Source organism: Bos indicus x Bos taurus, chromosome 5, assembly GCF_003369695.1.
Source record: "Bos indicus x Bos taurus breed Angus x Brahman F1 hybrid chromosome 5, Bos_hybrid_MaternalHap_v2.0, whole genome shotgun sequence".
NCBI lineage: Eukaryota > Metazoa > Chordata > Mammalia > Artiodactyla > Bovidae > Bos > Bos indicus x Bos taurus.
In genome coordinates, this window is record NC_040080.1 from 48,403,172 (window position 1) to 48,425,986 (window position 22,815).

At 46.5% G+C, this 22,815-nt stretch overlaps 1 protein-coding gene across 3 annotated transcripts in view; it reads left to right on the plus strand.

The window, feature by feature from the left end:
• The window catches only part of LARGE1 (LARGE xylosyl- and glucuronyltransferase 1), a 609,285-nt gene extending 587,467 nt beyond the window's left edge, over window positions 1-21,818 (plus strand). For 2 of the 3 annotated variants that reach the window (XM_027541849.1, XM_027541850.1), the window contains exons 13-15: window positions 13,637-13,783; window positions 19,144-19,339; window positions 20,250-21,814. In XM_027541849.1, coding sequence (XP_027397650.1) covers window positions 13,637-13,783; window positions 19,144-19,339; window positions 20,250-20,447 — 541 coding nt within the window. In that variant the 3' untranslated portion in view covers window positions 20,448-21,814. Of the gene's footprint in view, window positions 1-13,636; window positions 13,784-19,143; window positions 19,340-20,249 lie in introns of all 3 variants that reach the window. The other variant, XM_027541848.1, reaches the window with a different exon arrangement.
• Window positions 21,819-22,815: the final 997 nt, after the last annotated feature.

Below are 22,815 nucleotides of genomic sequence, written 5' to 3' on the forward strand. Positions count from 1 at the left end.
TAGAATCTGAGGAAAACCATATTACCTGGCTGCCCGAGCAGGGGTGTGAAGCAAGGCCTGGGGCGGGCTGTGCCCAGGTCAGCCTCCATAGTTATCACGCCGATGAGCAGCACACCCAGCCCAGAGGTAGGGCGCTAAGTTCTACCTGAGAGGTGTTATTCAGATGATCTCTCGTTGCTCTAGTGGAGGCCAAGCTTCTTTCGGGTCCTCTTGAAGCTAGGCAGTGTGAGGGGTGTGGGGCAGCTGGAGACAGGGGGGCTTCTCAGAGCTACACACACGCTTTTCTGTGGCCATGTTAACCCTGCTGCTTCTCACCATCTGCCAGCTTGCTCACTGGTTCGTTTGCACTGTACCCACACAGTTCCAGGAATAAGCAGAAATCAGAGAAATACGGGGGCATTTCAGACACATGTCTCAGCCTCCTCTTCAAGTAGGGATCACCCCAGCTGTGCCCATCAACTCCTCGTGAGCCTCCCAGGAGGATATGAGGGTGCAAGCAATCCCTGCAGACTGGAGGATATACAGGCACCCTCCATGCACCAGGAGTTGTGCTAGGTGCTTGACAAATCTGATTGTTTTTATCACAAACATTACCATTTTTTAAACGCAGAAGATAAACTTGATCAAAAGCCCCATGTGGCAGAACTACAATTGCCATCCGGCCCTGTCCTGTCCAAGGGCCTTCTTCACAGTACTATCTATCTGTCACGTAAGATAACCGCAGATTGATTCCTTCATCCCCTGCATATTTATTTAATGCCTGCTGTGTGCCTGGCATGGTGCTGGAGCAAGAAACATAACCATAAGCAAGGCTCATCCCTGACCTCAAGCGTAGCAGAGCTGATGGGTACATGAGCAGGCAGTCCTGTGTGTGACTAACGCTGCCGCCACCCACCGTCCCTGGTGAGCAAAAAAGTCCAGGATGATGCTCAACATTGCTACTTATTAGAAAAATGCATATCAAAGCTACAGTGAGGTATCACCTCACACAAGTCAAAATGGACATCATCAAAAGTCTACAAACAATGCTGGAAATGATGGAGAGAAAATGGAACCCTCTTACATTGTTGGTAGGAATGTAAGTTGGTACAACCATTATGGAGAACAGTATGGGGGTTCCTTGAAAAACTAGAAATAGAATTCTCATATGATCCTTCAATCCCAGTCCTGGGCGTATATCCAGAGAAAACCGTAATTTGAGAAGGTACATGTACCCCAGTGTTCATGTTGGCACTATTTACAATATCCAAGGCATGGAAGCAACCTAAATGTCCATCAACAGAGGAATGGATAAAGATGTGGTACAAATATACAGTAGAATTCTACTCAGCCATTATAAGGAATGAACTACCATTTGCAGCAACGTATCTGAAAACTAAAAATGCTACAAATGAACTTATTTACAATATACAAATAGGCTGAGACTTCAAAAACAAACTTATGATTACCAAAGGTAGGGAGGGATACATTAGGAGTTTAGGATTAACATACACACACTTGTTGTTTAGTTCTAAATTGTGTCCAGCTCTTTTTGTGACCCCATGGACTATAGCCCACATTGCTGCTCTGTCCCTAGGATTTCCCAGGCAAGAATACTGGAGTGGGTTGCCATTTCCTTCTCCAGGGGATCTTCCCAACCCAGGGATCAAACCAGAGTCTTCTGCACTGGCAGGAAAATAAGAAAATCCATAAGGACCTACTGTATAGCACAGGGAACTCCGTATTCTATGAAAATCTATATAGGAAAAGAACCCGAAAAAGAATGGATATTTGTGTAATGGAACCACTCTGCCATACACCTGAAACTAACACTGTAAATCAGCTATACTGCAATATGAATTTAAGTCCAGAATGAACTAGTCCATAGAAGATGTAGCTCCCCATCAAGCAGGACACATCAAGACCAACAGAGGTGGTCAGGGGAGGTACAGGGAAGCAAGTTCCTCTAATTGGCTGCTCACAAAGCCTTGAGAGAGTGATGCTGTTCTGGTTTTGGAAGCGGAGGCACACTCCAGCACACATTTCTTTCCCTCCTCCTGTTCCTTTTACTATATAACTTTCCTGTGAGTGAGTCCTGGGAACTTGTATAAGCATCGCTTAGATTCCTTACAACTCAGGTTTCATTAAAAAGCAGGCTCTCTGACATTTGATATCCAAATGTGGGTATCCAAGCTCTGAGAGCTGAGGTCTCGTTCTCTCCTGGCAGCCTGACAGCAGACCCTGTACCTTCAGCCCCATGGTTTCCAGCAGTTTGTCACTTGTCAGCATCAGCCTCAGCCATTCATTGCACCAACACAAGGAAATCACCACAGCCACTTCTGTTAATGGAGTAGAAGCTTTCATGACCAGAGAGTGAGGATTTTCACCCCTACCCAGGGAGTAGGGGCAGCAAGAGCTGTCCAGATGACAACGAGCATCAAGAGGGCTCATGCACAAAGCAGCGAGAGTGGGGGAGAGAGTGGGAGACGGTGTTCTCAAGCTAAGGGCAGAGGGATTGGTCTTCAGCACCAAGTGCAAAGGAAAGGCAAAAATGAGAATGGCAAAATCTGTTGGATTTGACAGTGTGGGGCCATTTCTGACCTTGGCCTGATCCAAGGAGTCAAAAGCAGACTGTAGTAGAGAAACTCGTGGATGGTACAGAAAAGAAAAATCACCAGTGTAGGAAGCTCAGTAAGCCAGGAGGTCTGTGCACGCCTCTGTATCTCCAAATGCTGCCTGCATCCTGGCCTCTGCTCAGTTAGCTGCTACAAGGTGGGATCCCCCCGTGGGGATGCCGTGTAAGGAGCATCAGCATGCAGGCTCCAGCCTCCTGCCATCTCCCTCCATCCCTTTCCTAACCTCTCCCACCAGCTGCCTTGATCCATGAACTCCCACAAGGCTCATTGCTCTAGCTGCCAAGTCACCGCATTAACAGACCTGGTCCATACAGATCCTGTGATTGTTGATCTTTCCAGGTTATTTCTACACTGGTGTAGCCTTGATTCATACAGTACTGATTTCAGCATCTTCATCCTTTGTTAATGATGGTGGTGACCACTAGCTGTGCTTTAAGGCAAATTACTTAGCCTCTCTGAGACTGAATGTTCTCTTCAGTAAACTCGGAACACTAGTACATATGTCACAGGTTGCAGTGATTCAAGGAGTAATGTTGATATAAAGTGCCCGGCACGGGGATTGATACTGAATACATTGAAGAAATACAGGTAATTCTGATAACTGTGTATTCACCACTTACAATATATCAGGCACATTATAAGAAATTCAGTTCTCCTGGGTCCTTTATGCCTCCTTATTTCCAAACTTTGCAGATACCTTGAACCCCCTTCTCCTCCTGACTGGCTGACTCCTGCTTCTTAGAACACAGCTTAATCAATGGCATTTTTCACAGAATTAGAACAAAAAAAATCTTAAAATTTATATGGAAACACAAATGACCCCAAATAGCCAAATGAAGCTAGAGGAATCAGACTCCCAGATTCAGGCTATACAACGAAGCTACGGTATTCAAGACAGTATGGTAGTGACCTAAAAACAGAAACACAGATCAAGAAAAGGATAGTGAGCCCAGAAATAAATCCACATGCTTATGGTCAATAATGCACAATGAAGAAGAGAGAGTCTCTTCAATAAGTGATGCTGGGAAAACTGGACAGCCACCTATAAAAGAATGAAATTAGAACATTCTCTAACACCATACACAAAAATAAACTCAAAATGAATCAAAGACCTAAATGTAAGGCCAGACACTATGAAACATAGGCAGAACACACTTTGACATAAATTGCAGCAGTATCTTTTTTAATCCACTTTCTAGAGTAACAAAAATGAAAATGAAAATAAATGGGACCTAATTAAACTTAAAAGCTTCTTCACAGCAAAGGAAACCATAAACAAAACCAAAAGACAACCCACAGAATGGCAGAAAACATTTGCAAACAAAGTAAGCTACAAAGGACTAATCTCCAAAATACAAACAGCTCATGCAGCTCTGTGTCAGAAAAAAACAAGCCAATTGAAAAATGAGAACTAAACAGACATTTCGCCAAAGAAGACATACAGATGGCCAACAGGTACATTAAAAGATACTCAACTTCACTAATTACTGGAGAAATAAATGTAGTTTATTATCTATAAACGCCAATCAGGTATCACCTCAAACCCAAAATGGCCATCAGCAGAAAGTCTACAAACAATAAATGCTGGAGAGGGTATGGAGAAAAGGGAACCCTCGTACACTGTTGGTGGGAAGGTAAATTGTTACAACCACTATAGAGAACAGTATAGAGACTCCTTTAAAATCTAAAAATAGAATGACCATATGATCCAGGAATCCCACTCTGGGACATATATCTTGAGAAAACAGTAACTCATAAAAGATATGTGCACCCCAGTGTTCACTGAAGCACTGTTCACAATAGCAGATGACTGGATGAAGATGTGGTGCATATACACATTGGAAGAGTACTCAGCTCTAAAAAGGAATGCAGCAGTGCCTTCTGCAGCAACGTGGATGGACCTAGAGATGATCGTACTAAGTGAAGTCAGTCAGAGACAAATATTACCAGTCATGTGTGGCATCTAATGTTTTCAGAAAGAGATACAAATGAACTACTTACAGAACAGAAATAGACTTAAAATTAACAAAAACAAACCTGTGATTACCAAAGGGGAAAGGTGGTGGGGAGGGATAAATCAGGAGCTTGAATGAACACACAGACACACTACTAGGTATTATTAATAATTGATAACCAACTCAATATTCCATGATACTCTATGTGAGAAAAAATGATGAAAAAATAATGAACATATGTATAATTGAATCACTTGGCTATACACCTGAAACTGACATTAAAAAATGACTATACTCCAATAAAATTACAATTTTTAACAATGCATCATCCTAACCCATCTGTACATCTTTTAAGGGTAGAGTTTGGTGCATTCATAGTTTTGCAACCATCACCATTATCCATGTCCAGAACTATTTGTACCTTCAGAACTGAAACTCTGTAACCAAACAGTAACTCCCCACTCCCTCTCCCTTCAGTTCAGTTCAGTTGCTCAGTCCTGTCCGACTCTTTACAACCCCATGAATTGCAGCACGCCAGGCCTCCTTGTCCATCACCAACTCCCAGAGTTCACTCAGACTCACGTCCATCAAGTTAGTGATGCCATCCAGCCATCTCATCCTCTGTCGTCCCCTTCTCCTCTTGCCTCCAATCCCTCCCAGCATCAGAGTCTTTGCCAATGAGTCAGCTCTTCGCATGAGGTGGCCAAAGTACTGGAGTTTCAGCTTTAGCATCATTCCTTCCAAAGAAATCCCAGGGCTGATCTCCTTCAGAATGGACTGGTTGGATCTCCTTGCAATCCAAGGGACTCTCAAGAATCTTCTCCAACACCACAGTTCAAAAGCATCAATTCTTCGGCACTCAGCCTTCTTCACAGTCCAACTCTCACATCCATACATGACCACAGGAAAAACCATAGCCTTGACTAGACGAACCTTTGTTGGCAAAGTAATGTCTCTGCTTTTGAATGTGCTATCTAGGTTGGTCATAACTTTCCTTCCAAGGAATAAGCATCTTTTAATTTCATGGCTGCAGTCACCATCTGCAGTGATTTTGGATCCCAAAAAAATAAAGCCTGTCATTGTTTCCACTGTTTCCCCATCTGTTTCCCATGAAGTGATGGGACAAGATGCCATGATCTTCGTTTTCTGAATGTTGAGCTTTAAGCCAACTTTTTCACTCTCCACTTTCACTTTCATCAAGAGGCTTTTTAGTTCCTCTTCACTTTCTGCCATAAGGGTGGTGTCATCTGCATATCTGAGGTTATTGATATTTCTCCCGGCAATCTTGATTCCAGCTTGTGCTTCTTCCAGCCCAGCGTTTCTCATGATGTACTCTGCATATAAGTTAAATAAGCAGGGTGACAATATACAGCCTTGACATACTCCTTTTCCTGTTTGGAACCAGTCTGTTGTTCCATGTCCAGTTCTAACTGTTGCTTCCTGACCTGCATACAAATTTCTCAAGAGGCAGGTTAGGTGGTCTGGTATTCCCATCTCTTTCAGAATTTTCCAGTTTATTGTGAACCACACAGTCAGAGGCTTTGGCATAGTCAATAAAGCAGAAATAGATGTTTTTCTGGAACTCTCTTGCTTTTTCCATGATCCAGTGGATGTTGGCAATTTGATCTCTGGTTCCTCTGCCTTTTCTAAAACCAGCTTGAACATCAGGAAGTTCATGGTTCACATATTGCTGATCTTTAATATAGTGATACTTTGTCTCTCTAGGAAAAAAAAAAAAGAACCCAGCTCAGTGATGAGAGACTCCACACCAGAGACCCTACATTTCTGTGTCCCTCACTCCCTGCTCTTTGGGTTGTCACGACAGAGATTATCATCAATTTGCTCAGTTCTGGACTCTCTTTTCCTGGCTTCATAAATATTCACTAATTAGTGAATATATTATCTTAGCTTTCTTAATAACCAAGCCTGTGAAGTAATTATTCTTACCAAGATAAGGAAACAAAAGCCCAGAGTTAAGAAAATTGCCTGTGATTACACAATTAGTGATATTGAGATAGAATCTGCATCATCCGATACAGAAGATGCTCTTTTTCTCACTGCTCAGTCTCTCTTCAAATCGGCATCCCCTGCGAGACACCCAGCCTTCACGTGTTGAAGATCACTTTAGTTGGCTCCTCTTGAAACATCAGAATATCTGGCCATCTTATGCGGCAGCACCTATATTATGTCAAGGGCTTTGTGATTGATCTCCTGGGAGACACTACAGTCAACTCTCAGCAGCAGAGTGATTTTTTTAATACAGAAAACTGATCCTCTCACCCCTCAGCTCAGAGTTCTCCAGTGGCTTATCTCACTAGTAAAACCCAAGATCTTTGTATGAGTTTCCTGTGGCTGCTGTAAGGATTCTGAGAAGGGTCAGGGTGTCTGCAGGGCTGAACAGTCTCTGGGGGGCCCTAGAGGAAAAGCTGTTTTCCTGCTCCCTGGAGGCAAGACCTTTGTCCGCATCACTTCAGTCTCTGCTTCCGTCATCCCGCCTCCTTTTCTGACTCTCACGTGTGTGTGTGTGTATTATTCGCTCAGTTGTGTCTGACTCTTTGTGACCCCAGGGACTGTAGCCTGCCAGGCTCGTCTGTCCATGGGATTCTCCAGGCAAGAATACTGGAGTGGGTTGCCATTTCCTTCTCTTACCTCCCTCTTACAAAGATCCTCACTGTTACAATGAACCCACCTGAATAATCCAGGATAACCTTCGTATCTCAGCATGCTTAATCACATTTGCAGCATCGCTTTGCCCTGGAAGGTCACATATCTGCAGGTTCCTGGGATTAGGAGGTGGATGGCTTTGGGGGCAGGGGGTTCGTTTGCCCACCACACCTTTCAGTGGCCTGTGAAGCCTGTATAACCTGCAGGAGCCTCTCCAGTCCCCTTTCTGGGTCCTCTCTCTGCTCCTTACTGTGCTTTTGTCAGGTGGGCCTTTGCACTGGCTGTTTCCTTAACCCAGAAAGCTCTTACCCCAGATCACCGTGCGGCGTGCTCCCTCACCTACTCCAGCCTTTTGTTTAAATATCCCCTTCTCTGTGAGGCCTGCCTGGACCACCTTATTTAAAATCACAACCCATTCCCCACCTCTGGCATTCCTAACATCCTCTCCCAGCGCCATTCTCTCTCAGCAGTTCTCACTTTCCAACATACCATACTGTTCACTCTTTGTTCTTCTCATCTGTCCCCTGACCACAAAATGTCAACTCCACGAGGGCAGGGATGTCGGCCTGTTCTGTTTACCAGTGTGGTCCAGGTGTTTGAGCAGCGCCTGGTACAGGGTGCAACAAACCAGGAAATGAACCAATGACAGTGAAATGGGAAGATCCAGGATGGGTGCCAGGCTGTGGACAGGCCAGCATAAAAAGAGGACAGGTGCCCATGCTGATGAGCAGTGCACACCACAGCTTGTCATCTGCCAGGCACAGGCTGAGCACTCGATGCGCACCAGCTCAGTCCTCACCAGCACCCTCTGAGATCAACGTTGGGATCACCATCCCCATCTTACAGACAGAAACTGCAGGACAAAGAGGTTAAGAAGTCAGCTGGGATGCATACCTAAGCCCGCAGCCTCAGAGCCCTCATCTTTACTGCATCAGAACCCACAATGTATCCCTGTTTCTTATTTCTCTGAGACTTTCCCATCATCTCCTCGTGTCAGAAACCTGGGCTGTTTCCTGATGACAGAGGCCTGCCTCTAGGATGGAGGATGGAGTTATAAAGAGAAGGGCTGTGGGTGTGTCGGGGGGTGGGGAGTGGGTATACACGCAGTCAACTACCAGGATCAGTCTTGCAGTTTGGTCATTTTAAGCACCGGGAAACCCATCTACCTACAGTAGAAAGTCTACCCTTTTGTGCTATTATTTGACTTAATGCTGAACCCCACGAAAGCCTACAGTCTCTACCCACCTCCACTCCCTCAACTGGAAACCTTGCTACTCTCACATTCCCTCCTCATCCCCACCAGCTTTAGCAAGTGGGAGCAAAACTGTCTGTGAACAGTTTGCATACTTGAGTAAACTAACACAAGAGGCTGAGGGGAAAAGACGCACAGGTGAGGAGACGGGACTTGGAAGACAGTGCTGGCTCACAGTCTCCTAGCAGGTCAGCTGGGCCAGGCTGGATGGGATGAATGGACTCTGTCAGGAACACTTGAATTGTTTGTGACGTGAAAGAGGACTCAGGGAGCTGGCTAGAGACCGAAATCAAATCAACTGTTTCCATAGACAGGCAGGCTGGCAAGCCAGAAAATGACCCTGGTTTAAGCAGTTGGTGGCCTTTACTGAGCCCTCTGTTCTCACCCTTTCACTTGCTCTGACCCACCGGGAAGCTGAACCTGAAGAGAGAACGCTAGCTCATTTGTTACTCAGTTATTCTAGAGTGTCTCTAGAGCGATGGTTTCACTTCATCCTCATAGCAGTTCCGATTGATAAGATCACGTCCATTTTACAGATGGGAAGGCTGTGACTACAAGGTCCCCAAGGTCACAGGAGGGTGACAAGCAAGACCTGAACCTGGTGCTGGCTGCTTCCAAGTCACTGTGTTTACTGGGCGCTCTGTTACACCAAAGATTCTGAATACTGCTGTAGATAACTAAGCTGCCTTTTAAGAGTTCTGCATGCCCGAAATATTCTAGTAGGCTTGTGAATATTTTTGAAGGGGTCGTGGACAAAGGCAAGTGGGCCAGTCAGGATTTTTCAGAGAAACAGAACCACAGGATGATTAGATGGCTGGATAGTGACCTTAAGGACCTGTGATGGTGGCAAGTCTGAAATTCATAGAGCAGACCAGCAGGCTGGAAACACAGGCAGGATTCCTGTGATACAGTTTGGGGGTAGAATTCCTTCTTTCCCAGTAAAGCTCAGTTTTTGCTCTTAAGGCCTTCAACTGATTGGACGAGGCCCATCCACATTATCAAGGGTAAGGGTTTTTACTTGATCCTAAATGTTAATCACATCCATGAGATACCTTCACAGCAACATCTGGCAGGTTATTTGATCAACCAGATGAGCACCACAGCCCAGCCTAACTGACACATAAACCATCAGGAGCGGCCACCATCAAATGGTCAGTGCCTAGCGCATACCAGGCACTGCACCAAGCGTTTCTACATGCAACGCGTACCTTTTCTCATCAGAATGTTTTACACGTGCGTGAACCCTGAGACTCAGAAGGGTCCAGGTGACTTGCCCAGAGGAGTGATGGAGTCAGGGCCAGAAACCAAGTTGCCTGGTTACTACCATACCAGACTGCCTTCCAAAATCTTCAGTTGAGGGCCTTCCCTCGGCGGTCCAGTGACTAGGACTCCATGCTCCCAGTGCAGGAGGTCCAGGTTTGATCCCTGGTCAGGGAACTAAATCCCACATGCTGCAACTAAAGATTCCACATGCCACAAGAAAACCAGAGAGCCTGTGTGTGCCACAACTAAGACCCAGTGAAGCCAAATAAGTAAAAATATTGTTTTTAAAAAACCTTCAGTGTGACTACTCTAGATTAACTAGTCTCAGAGGAATGACAGGCTGCAGAGCCGTTGAGCCTGTCAGAGCTGGCTCCAGGCCGCAGGTCTCTTGGCCCCTGGGCCAGCGTGCCCACTTCACTGTCCTCCCTCTGCTCCTGGATGAACCTGCACTGGAGTCATTCTGTCCCCTCCTGGACTCACTTTCAGGTAAAAGTGGCCATAGACCATGCCACTCAAGGTGGTCAGCAGGCCAGCCAAGGTGGGAGGTGCTGGCTGGGCACACTAGTGCAGGAAAGCCCAGGCTGCCGTTACCAGCTCAGGGAACAGATGTTCTCAGAGTCGGTGCCCTGAAACCACTTTGTTGCTGAAACAACTTCTTAATAGGAACCATTCAGGACATCGATATCAAAGCCCCCTTGAACTGAGGCTGAAACGAACCTATCTAGTGACAAATCCGTCTCCGTGGCATTTTGTGTCTCAGCGAGATTAAATGGAATTTACAGAAGGCACTCCAGAATCTCATGCTCTCTGTGCAGAGGGAAATAAGGTTTCTCAGAAATCAGTTTTGGGTGGCATGCTGCTGACTGGGTATGCTTACTCTGGACCTTGCAGTGTATTGGTTGTTTGGTCACAAGCAACAGAAACCAATGCTGGATGCTTAATTAAAATGAAAAGAAACCAAAGGGGAAGCATAATTGCTGAGTGGTTTATCTTACGGAATCAAAGTAGGATTCAGAAAACTAGTACTTGAGACCATAAGTAACCCGTGGCAGCTCTGGGCCCCTGTGCAGCAGAAATTCAGAAACCTCGGGAGTGCTGCCTGGTGTTAGCACAAGTGAGCTCTGTGGTCTCCAGCCTCTGCATCTGTTCAGATTTCCAAGAGTGAGAAACTGATTTACTCAGCCTTAGTGTCTGCCCCTGAACACCTGGTGAGGGCTTCACGTAGGGCAGCACAGCTCAGGGCTGCCCCTGTGTACAGGCACCATGAGAAGGGGAATTAGCTTCTATTCCAAGAAGTGGCTTCTAGAGACTTCCCTGGTGGCCCAGTGGCTAAAGCTCCATGCTCCCAGTGCTGGGAGTCCAGGTTCGATCCCTGGTCAGGGAACTAGATCTCACACGCAGGAACAAAGATCAAAGATCCTGCATGCCTCCACTAAGTCCCAACACAGTCAGATAAATAAAATGTTTTTTTAGAAATTTTTTAAGAAGTGGTTTCTACAATAACCTTGATTGTAACAGCATTTGAGGTTCATGTAGAGATACCCACATTCATGGATCTCTGTAACTGTTGTGTACGTGTGTACACTTTGCCATTCCCTTTGTCGTTCAGCCCTCCCAGCCTCCCACTCCATTTCCACAGCAATCATATCTTCACATAATTAGCTGCAAATGCAAGCTTGAGTCCTAGTTTAGCTATCCTTGCCCTTGGGCTTTTAGCATCCTGAACCATTTTAGATGAGAATGTCAGCATCAGGCAGGAAGAGACTTTGGAGGTGGTGGTCTGTATTTCCAAGCAGAGTACCTGGCACATAGTAAATGCATGGTGACTGTTGAAGGAATAATGACCACCCATCAATGCTGGGATGTCTTCCCTCCCTCCAGGGGCTTTGGCATTTTGATCCAAGGATATTCTTTAGACCCATATGTCCCATCCCTAACACCCATATCAATAAATAATATGCATGCCTTTCCTGAGTCTCCTAGGTTGCTCAATGGTAAAGAATCCATCTGCCAAGCAGATGAGCATTCGATTCCTCGGTAGGGAAGATCCCCTGGAGAAAGTAATGGCAACCCACTCCAGTATTCTTGCTTGGGAAATCCCATGGACAGAGGAGCCTGGTGTGCTGCAGTCTATGGGGTCACAAAGAGTCAGACACAACTTAGCAATTCAACAACAACAACGTACCTTTCCTGGAGGAAAGGTAACAAGCCCCTGGTCTGCCAGTGTCCAGCATAAGGTTGATATGAAAGAGAATGTCTGGCCACAGGCCAGGGAACCTTAGGTGTTTGTATAAAGGCATTGCTTAGAGGAAGAAGAGGAATGCAGGCCAGAACAGGCTGACTCAGACCTCTGATCCTCCAACCGGCCAAGGGTAGCTCACCCAGATTCTATCTTGGTGTCATCCTTTACAAATCTGTCTTGAAATAGTGATGTGAGGGTCATATCATTTGGTATATACTTAACTGAAGCATAGTTATAGAGTGAACTGCAAATGATACTTGAAGAATTCTGTCAACTTCCAGTCCATCTCAACCACCCTCTTGCACTGGGAGCTGGCGAGACCCCTTCACCAAGAATGGTTCCGAGAAACCCCTCCTTATCTCGAGCTGGTCCAGATTCCCCTCATCTGTGGCTATCAAACCCTGCTGCTCTTCTTTTTTGGATTGCTTCCCTGTTCGTGTCCCAATCTGGCCCAGGCTCACAAGTTACTTCCTTGCACAAGTTACTGCTCCTTGCAGACCAACCTGGCCTGCACACAGAGCTCAGAGTTCTATTGAGTAAAGTTACTTTAAGTAAGAAGCAGTTGTGTTGCACTGGATGACTGCTCCTTACAGCATTTTTGCGAAATACCTCGTGTTACTCCAAGGGAGAATTCTTTCTCTGTCTCAGAGATAACGAGCATCTCAGGCTGGCCTGAGACCCCAGAGTCAGTAATCTGAGCAGGAAGCCAGCAGGAAGTATCACAGCCATGGCCAAAGAGATGCCTGGGAATAGGACGGCACTGCAGTATGTTGGGGACTGTTTGCCGTGTGCCCGGTATGCCTGGCAGTACCAGTATTTCTGGTACCTTGTCCAGTTTCCACAACAGCTCAGCAGGGAGATATTATTGCCCCATTTTGAGGAGGAACCTGAGGTCATGAGAAACCAAATTACTTGTAAAATATAGCAAGACACCCAAAGTGAAGAGCCAGGCTTTTAAGTCCTATCTGTGGTTCATTACCAGCCTCATGCGCCGTGACCTTTCTCTCTTTCAAATGATGGCCTCAGAGCTGGCCCCAGGCAGACAAATCCAGAAGACAGGAGCTGGGTCTCGGAGATGCAGAAGGCAAGAGTGAGAGAGAGGATGGCGGGGTCCAGAGCACTGGCATGTTGGGTGCTGACTCTGTGGGGTGTGTCAGGCAAGTTTGAAGGTTTAGCATCGGAAGGAGTCCAAGGAGTGAAGAGTCCCAGAGATGGGACCACAGATGCCCAGGTTGACAATCATCTCATCAGCGTTATGTCTAGCTCTCCTTGTGGCCAGTGATGCATCAGGCGTGTGGCCAGCCCAGGGGACCCAGCAAGCAGGCTGGTCTGCACATCTTTGAATCCTGGTCTCTTGGCTTTTGCACTTGGCTCTGACAGGGGCACACACTGTGAATGTACAACCCCTCCACTTCCTCTCCAGAAAGACTCTGCCTTCTGGCCCAGAGACAGCCAGGCTCCTGAGTGCTGCTGGACAAGCTTCCAGGCCTCCCTCGGGTCTTGGATTCCCTTGTGTTTAAACTGAGAGGCTTCCCCTGGCTTTCTCTCTGACCCCTCCTTGTGCCAGCCACCTCCACGCCCTCACATGGGGCAGCCCCTACCTGGCATTACAGGGGCCCTGTCTCTCTGCTTACCCTCTCTCCAGGAAGTCTGTCATCCAGCTGGACCTCGCCAACACCAAGAAGGCCATGATCGTCCCCGCGTTTGAGACACTGCGCTACCGGCTCTCCTTCCCCAAGTCGAAGGCAGAGCTGCTCTCGATGCTAGACATGGGGACCCTCTTCACATTCAGGTGAGTGGCCCTCACTGCCACGCACTGGGAGAGGGGGAGCCGAAAGTCCTTCTCGCTACTGGGAAACCAGAAGCCAGGAGAGCTGCTGGCCCAGACGGTTGGCATTGGCATTAGACCATCTTCAGGCCACAGAAGCACTGCTGGCCCAAACTGTGTGCTTGGAATACTTCTTTGTCTTCCCACGTGCGTGTGCTTTTTGTGTGACTGACCTGTAGGGCTTCCCTGGTGGCTCAGTGGTAAAGAACCACCTGCCAATGCCTGAGACCTGGGTTCGATCCCTGGCTGGGAAGATGCCCTGGAGGAGGAAATGGTAACCCACACCAGTATTCTTGCCTGGGAAATCCCATGGAGAGAGGAGCCTGGCAGGCTACAGTCCATAGGGTCATGAAAGAGTCGGACACAACTTAGCAATGTTAGAGAGAGAGTTCGCCCTGTGTACCCAGATGGAAAGGAGGGAAGGCTGGGTAGGGTGGTCAGCTTCTTTCTTTCCCACTTTAATCAGTTGATGTTCTGCCCCTGTCTGCTGACTCTGACTTCTCCTTTTGCTTTGCTCGTCCATTCACTCGTTTGATCAGTGGGTTTCGTCACATTAGGGCCATGGTGTCCATCTCTCATTTTCTTTTCTTGTGAGCAGTCTGTTCTCTGAGGTCCTCAGGCCTAGGATGGGCAGCAGTAGCTTCAACAGCTAAAGGCATCCAGGTGACTCCAAGATTGGATACAGCAGTGTGGCAGCTGTCTGTCCTGTTGCCCAAGTGACAATTTCGAACAAATCCCTCATTTCCCTGACTTCCCAGACCCCTCAGTCCTGCAGAAACATAGCAGAGGAGCTACCCATCCCCCTGTCCAAAGGGCCAGGGAGTCTGCACGATGGCACAGATGCAGATGGCTTCTGTCCCCAGGGGCAGACTGCAGCATTAAGGGGAGCACCCCTGGGTGAGTAGGAATCCTGCTCGGTCTCCTGATTTAAGAGAGAGCCGTGCTCGCCTTCTGCTCCCATTTTAAAGAAAGGCCTCCCTTTTAAACAATATAAACACTTCCTTTGAACGAAAAAAAAAAAAAAAAAAAAAAACCACGTGCGTGCTCAGTCACTTCAGTCATGTCCGACTCTTTGTGACTATATGGACTGTAGCCTGCCAGGCTCCTCTGTCCATGGGAATTCTCCAGGAAAAAATACTGGAGTGGGAAAAAAAAAAATACTGGAGTAGTTTGCCATGCTTTCCTCCAGGGGATCTTCCCAACCCAGGGATTGAACCCACGCCTCTTATGTCTCCCACATTGGCAGGTGGGTTCTTTACCACTGGCATTACCTGGGAAGCCCCCCAAAACATACATTTCTATGCAATCTGAATTTTGCTGAAAAGATCCTAATAATAACTTAGGTTTTTATACCACTGTTAAGTTACTAGAAGTTTCTAGAAGGTTCTCTCAAGCAAACATTATTTTGTGAAGAGAACTTTATGAGATAGGTTATTCATGCAAAAATTCAGAGGTGCTCCCTTTTCACCTCTCATACAGATAAAGGAATTGAGGAGTGGAGTGACGGACGGGGAAGCCTGGTGTGCTACAGTCTATGGGGGTTACAAAGAGTCAGACACAACTTAGCAACTGAACAACAAAGCATGAGCTGGGCACTGGGATCAGCTCATTTAATCCTCACAACAAATCCATGAGGCAGATATGCTGTCCCCATTTTACCGATAAAGAAACTTGAGGCTCTGAGAGGCTACATAACTAGCCCAAGCCACACAGCCAGTACATGACAGAGCCTGGATTCAGCCTAGGTCTAAAAACCACAGAGCCTAGGCTCTTAACCAAAATACCATGAGACCACTGGTCAAGTCCTGAATTTACTTACCAGCATCTGAAAATGCAGGCAAAAGTGGGGACTTTGGACTCCATAGTCTACTGGCTGTGTGTGCGCTCAGTCACTCAGTGGTGCCTGACTCTGAGACCCCATGGACTGTGGTCCTCCAGGTTCCTCTGTCCATGGGATTTTTCAGGCAAGAGTACAGAAGTAGGTTGCCATTTCCTACTCCAGGTGATCTTCCCAAAGGCTGACCACCTGGCAAGTCTCCAAAGCACCCTTCCTCCCAAATCCCCAGGTTATTTAAGAACTCATTTCAAGGCCAAGTCCAAGGGCCTGAGAGCTGGGAGAGCTGAGGGTTGGCCTGCTGTGTCCGAGATTGCTGCTCTGGCCAAGAGCTTGCAAGCCATCACGCCAAGTGCTGAATTACAAACCTTCCTTCCAAGAAACTGCTTTGTCACCTTCCCTCCAAGTGATGAGCTCTTAAACCTCCTAGCAGCTGAAGTCTACTCCCAACCGCACCTGAACTAATAAATCATGCTCAGGTCTACCCATCCTCCAGGGCAGCGGTTCTGAGTGTGGTCCCTGGACCAGTAGCATCAGCACCCCCTGGGAACTTGTTAGAAGGACGAAGTCTCAAGCCCCACCCCGGCCCTACTGGATCAGAAATTCTGGGGGTGGAATCCAGCAATCTGACTGTTAAGTAGTCCTCCAGGGGATTCTGATACACATGCCAACTGGAGAACCTCTGCTCAACACAGAGTGCCCCGAGTTTCTTCTAAGCAGCATCCCACAAGGTGGACCCAGGAAATGTCTCTCATCACTGGTTTGTTTTTTTTTGTTTTTTTGTTTTTTTTTTTTTGAAGGCAAATGTTGATTTTCTCAGAAAGCAAGTTCTGGAGACCACTGTCTACTGGTGTGACAGTAGGTTTCTTGGGGCATTTTCTGAAGCTTTTCTTTCTAGAATTTTCTTTTTCTTGAACCCCATCTGCTGCTTCACTGGCTCTCAGCCCCCATCTCTTTTAGCATCCAGAGACGTATTCCTGCCCCACTAACTGGCTTCTGTCTTAGGTGCCTCTCAGGTTTTTAGATTTCTTTCATTCATTCAACTTGGTGTATAGGCCCCATTGACTACTTGTTCTAGATACAGGTCAGAGAGTGTGGTGACAGTGACATATAAAAAGAGGTAGTCAGCATAGTTAACTTAAACCTTAACCTGATTAAAAGTCCTATCCCTTGAACCAGGCTGCCTAGGTATGAATCCCTGATCTACCTATTGCTATTTGTACTTGATATTGGGTATATCATGAAAACTTAAAATTAAGGGTAGTACAATATAACCAGTTTAGAGTTAAGTGCTTACTAGAGCTTATTATCATCATTATTGTTGTTCAGTTGCTAAGCCATGTCCAACTCTTTGTGACCTTATGGACCATAGGCTTCCAGGCTCCTCTGTCCATGGGATTCTCTAGGCAAGAATACTGGAGTGTGGTGCCATTTCCTCCCCCAGGGGATCTTCCCGACCTAGGGACTGCACCTGCATCTCTTATGTCTCCTGCATTGGCAGGTGGGTTCTTTACCACTAGTGCCACCCATAATTATATTCATTTCTATTGCTGTATAACAAATTACCACAAATTTAGAAGCCCAAAACAATACAAATTTATTATCTCACAGTCATTTTCTGAGGGTCAGAGGTCCAAGCATGCAATGACTGGATTCTCTGCTTATGGTTCTCATTTGGCTGAAATCAGTGTGGGCAAGGCTGCAGTTGTCCCTAGAGTGTGTGGTTCTCCTCCAGGCACATTGGTTGCTGACAGGATTCCTTTCCTTGTGATTGGAGGACTGAAGTCACCATTTACCCACAGGCTTTTTGCCACATGACCCCCACAGGCAGCTCACACATGGCTTTTTGCTTTCTTCCAAACCCAGATCTAAAGGTTCATATGATTAGGTCAGGCTTACCCCAGTAGTCTCAAGTCAACTGATTAGTAACCATAACTGCATCTACAAAAATCCTTTTTGCCATATAATGTAACATAACTGTAGGGGTGATATCATGCTCATAGGTCCTGCCTCAAGAGGAAGGACATTATACTAGGGCAGGGTCACCAAAAGTCATCCCAGACTTCTGCCTTCCACTTCCTGTTACAGACTAACCTGCTGTTCCACATAAATGACAGACAGCAATCCAGAAAGTCATGTACCTTTTCATAGTGATAGCCTCTTCATTAGTGAAGGATGTACTGGATTGGTCAGAAAGTTCATTCAGGGTTTTCCTTAAGATGTCATGGAAAGCCCTGAACACACTTTTTGGCCAACCCAAGGGGCTTCCCCAGTGGCAGAGCAGTAAAGAATCTGTGTGCAATGCAGGAGACGCCGGAGACACAGGTTTGATCCTTGCGTCAGGAAGATTTGCTGGAGAAGGAAATAGCAACCCACTCCACCATTCCTGCCTGGAAAATCCCAAGGATGGGGAGCCAGGCGGACTACAGTCCATGGGATCTCAAAGAGTCAGACACGACTGAGCACATGAGCACAAGGGTAGGAAAAAACAAAAACAACAACTAGGAATTCAGGAAAAGTAAATTTCAGCGTTAATTACTTGGTCTTGGTCAAGCTGCTCAACCACTCTAATGCTAAAAAAAAAAAATGTAAGAGGCTGTCTCTCTTGCTATAGGGCTTCCCTGGTAGCTCAACTGGTAAAGAATCTGCCTGCAATGCAGGAGACCCTGATTCGATTCCTGGGTCGGGAAGATCCACTGGAGAATGGATAGGCTACCCACTCCAGTATTCTTGGGCTTCCCTGGTGGCTCAGTTGGTAAAGAATCTGCCTGCAGTGTAGGAGACCTGGGTTCAGTCCCTGGGTTGAGAAGATCCCTGGAGAAGGGAACAGCTGCCCACTCCAGTATTCTGGCCTGGAGAATTCCATAGACTGCGTAGTCCATGGGGTCACAGAGAGTCGGACACGACAGAGCGACTTTCACTTGTGTTGGTAGAGCAAAGTACTACAAGCTGGGTGGCTTAAAATGATGGAAACTCATCCTCACCACTCTGCAACCACAAGTCCAAGATCCAGGTGCTGGTGATAGTTGCTTGCTTCCTCCAAAGGCTCAAGGGCAGATTTCTCTCTTGCCTCTTTCTAGCTTCTGGTGTTTGCCAGCAATCCTTGGCATTCCTTGGCTTGGAGGTGTCTCACTTCGTCTCTGCCCATGTCTTCACATAGAGCTCCTCCTGCATATCTCTGTGTCCAAAATTTCCTCATTTTATAAGGACTTTGGATTAGAGACCACAACAAGCCACTGTGACCTCCTCTTAACTTGATTACATCTGCAAAGATCTTCTCTCCAAATAGGTTGCATTCATGGATACTAAGTGTCAAGACTTGAACATAGCTTTTGCCGGGGCCAGGGTGGAGGGGTAGGGGAGGAATGGGGACAAAAATTCAACCCACAACAAAGACTATATCAGCGTATACCTCTTCATCCTCCAGACCAGCATTTGGAAACCTCTGCTTCCCTCCCCTCCACCAATGGCTTTTCTGCTTGTGTCCCAGGTACCATGTCTGGACGAAAGGCCACGCACCCACAAACTTTGCCAAGTGGCGGACTGCCACCACACCTTACCGGGTTGAGTGGGAGGCTGATTTCGAGCCATATGTTGTTGTGAGACGGGACTGCCCTGAGTACGACCGGAGGTTTGTGGGCTTTGGCTGGAACAAGGTGGCTCACATCATGGAATTAGATGCCCAGGTGAGAACAGTAGAATGTTATGGCCCCAGTACTGTGGGGGTGGGGGAGGCCTGGACCTCAGAGCTGAAAGGGCCTTGGAGATAAGAAGGCAGGGACTCAAGAAGGAACAATATGTGTTCACGGTCCTAGAGTAAGAATGTGACAGTACTTGTTCTCAGCTCTGTTGATTCCTAATCCATTTTTCTTTCTCCTCCCTTGGGTGAGAGTTGGGTTCCCAGCCAAGTCCCCAGCACATCTGAGTGTCCTAGAACAAACCATTTCACCCCCTCATCCTCATTCAACCAAGTGATGAAGATGAGTAAATGATTACCATTCATCACTCAGCCTGTCTGACACAAAGCATTCTAGGAATTCCACATAAATGACACAAAACATGCAGATAAGGTGCAGCTATTCTATCCTGTAACTAAAGGAGTGATTTAGTTACATGTGTTTAATCATGAAACCCTTTCGTTCATTCAGCTAATACTTACTGAGCACCTGCCTCAAAAGAAACTACAGAATTCTAATAGATTAAACCAGAGGTCTGCAAAGCTTTTCTCCAAAGGACCAGATAGTAAATTTAGGGGGATTTGTGGGGCTGGTAAGTTTCTTTTTGAGCTCCTCAATTCTGCCTTCGTAGTTCAGTTATAGACTGTATACTATAGGTGTGACTGTGGTAGTAGTCTCAAGGTAGTAGAATTACTTTCACTTTATAGATGAGAAAACTAAGGCTCAGAGAAGCCAGGTAATGTACCCATGGCCATGGAGACAACCTTGAACTAACTGCCCTCATCCACGTGGTGGTGCTGTCCATGGTGCTGCCCTGGTACTGGTGTCATACACGACTTCATTCCTTTGTTTGCTTGGGCGCTCATTATACATCACTGGGGGACTCTGCAGGTCTCAGACTGCTCTTGTCTGCTTCCAGGAGTATGAATTCATCGTGCTGCCCAATGCATACATGATCCACATGCCTCATGCCCCCAGCTTCGACATCACCAAGTTCCGGTCCAACAAGCAATACCGCATCTGTCTCAAAACCCTGAAGGAAGAGTTTCAGCAGGACATGTCCCGCCGCTACGGCTTTGCTGCCCTCAAATATCTCACGGCCGAGAACAACAGCTAGCACCAGGAAGCCCACCACAAGCGACGGACGTTCTACAGAGGGGGGAGAGCCACTTGCTGTTTGGGGCCCAGCCTTCAAACTCAAATTGAGCATCACTGTTTTGGTTTGTTTTTATTTGTCTCTTTGGCCCAACTAAGCTGCCCTCATTATGGAGATCTGGGGCAAGGATCCGGCCAACCCCACTCTGGCCAATGATCCATCATTCCCAAAGCAGGGGAAATCACCTGTCTATGCAGTCTCTCCAAGAATGGGACACGGAGGGTGAGAGGGAGCAAAGGGGTTATCCTTCCACAAAGCCACACAGCCGGGTCTTTGGGATGTTTTGTTTTGTTTGTTTTTTGTTTTTTTTTTTTTAAGGGAAGGCAGGGTTCTGGGGGTTATCCATCCCAGGAAATAAAAGCAAAAATGTCTCTTTATCAGAGAAAACTTTCTTCTTCACCCTACAGTTTAACCATGTATCCAAAAGGAGGGCACGCCAATGATCGAACTATTGTACTTGACGTTGTACTTGACAGGTCCTGGAGGGAGGATTGATTGGCTCCTACCCTCAAGGTCACTCTTGTTTTGTTCCAGGGGGTTTTGTTTGTTTGTTTTGAGTCTGGGAATCCCAAATAGAAAACCTGATCCTTTAAGGCTCCGAAGGAAAACCAGCTGCCTCAGCTAATATCCCTTGATCAGCAGTGGCTCAACCAAGAAGACAAGAGTCTTCAACCAGTATTTAAACATGGGTAGCCTTCTTCAGGATGGTCCTCAAGGCCCCATGACCTTAAATTTCCAACTGTTCAGAATCCAGGGGCTACAGAGGACTGTGGAAGTGCAAAGACCAGCTGTTGTGCAGCTGGTCACGTTTTCTTTGGGCAGTGACTGAGTCATGGGGACAGGGCTTTAAATGGATGGTTTCTGTGCACGTGAAAGGTCTGAACCTCTCAGGCCTTTAGAAGAACTTTTTCAGTCCTGAAGATTCATGAGCCCGTTGGGAGAACTTTGGGAAGAATGTGTGGGGCTCCTCTGTGTTCATGTCTGCTCTGCTGCGGCTGGGCCAAGGTCATGACCTCAGGCTCCCTTGGGGACCCATCCAAGGGTAGGCCAGCACCTTCACCATCACACAGACTGAAGGGACACTGGACTTTTTACCCATTTTCTTGAATCTTCAATATTAATGTTGTGTTTACATTGATGAGAACAAGAGTCAGGGCCCCACTCTCTGCCGGGCTGTTTGTATCGAGTTGCAGTGTGACCAGCAGACGCTGCATCAGTAAATGCAAGTACAGACTGCTTCTTCCTCACTCCCCTCCCACTCTCTCAAGGACCTGCTGGAAACACTTCAGTGTAGAAAGCAAAGTCGATAAACAGCAACTTTACACTTCTGTCCTCCCGGTGTGTTCGCTCGTCATTTGAACTTGAACTTCTTTTTCTCCCTACCTGAGGTTAGATCTCATTTCACACTCGCAACCTCAGAGCGGTTTCCCACTGTCCGTTTAGCTTCCATCACAACATAGAAGCCAGGGATTTTAGGTACCAGATGTGCGCTAGCAAGGCAAATCATGGCAGCTTATGACAATTATGAAATTATGAAACCCTGCGACAGCCGGATTTATGAGAGCCCCTCAGTGTGTTACACACTCAAGTGCATTCGCTCAAATTTACTAAAAACTTTAGGAAGACTGTTAAGACTAACTCTCACACAGATATGTTGGGTTGACCAAAAAAATTGTTCAGGTTTTTGGTACGATCTTATAGAAAAACCCAAATTTTTTCAGCCAACCCAATATGTAAGTTCATGTGTATATTTATGTCTGAGTGTGTGTATGTATATGTATCATGTACATATACTACATATATGCAGGATTTGTTATTATGAAAGTTATACATGAATATTGTAAAAAGTGAACCATCACAGAAGTATTCAAAGTTCATGTTAAATCCCCATTTTCCATTACTGCGTGGGAGCCAGCTCATACCAGCTCACGAGAACTTACTGCGCACATCTCTTTCTTACTCCTGTGTTCAGTAACATCACATTTGTAGCATGAAATCACCTGTGATCATAGTATTTACACCATGGAAATCAAGAAACACCACAAATCAGGGCACCAACACCCTGAGAGCCAGTTGTTAAACAGCCACTGGCACACCACCTTTTCCTTTCCCCTGTGTACACACACACACACACACAGTCTCTTTCAAACTTTCATATGCTGGTAGCTCTAATTCCTTGCTTTCACTCACATTTCTGTGAGTATGGTTGTGTCTACATAATTTGTTATCTGAAGTGGGTCACCTCTGAGAACAAAAGAAGGTGCTAATTACTTAGACACAGTAGGTATAAATTGGGGGATGGTATTGCTTCACATACACTGAATTTATT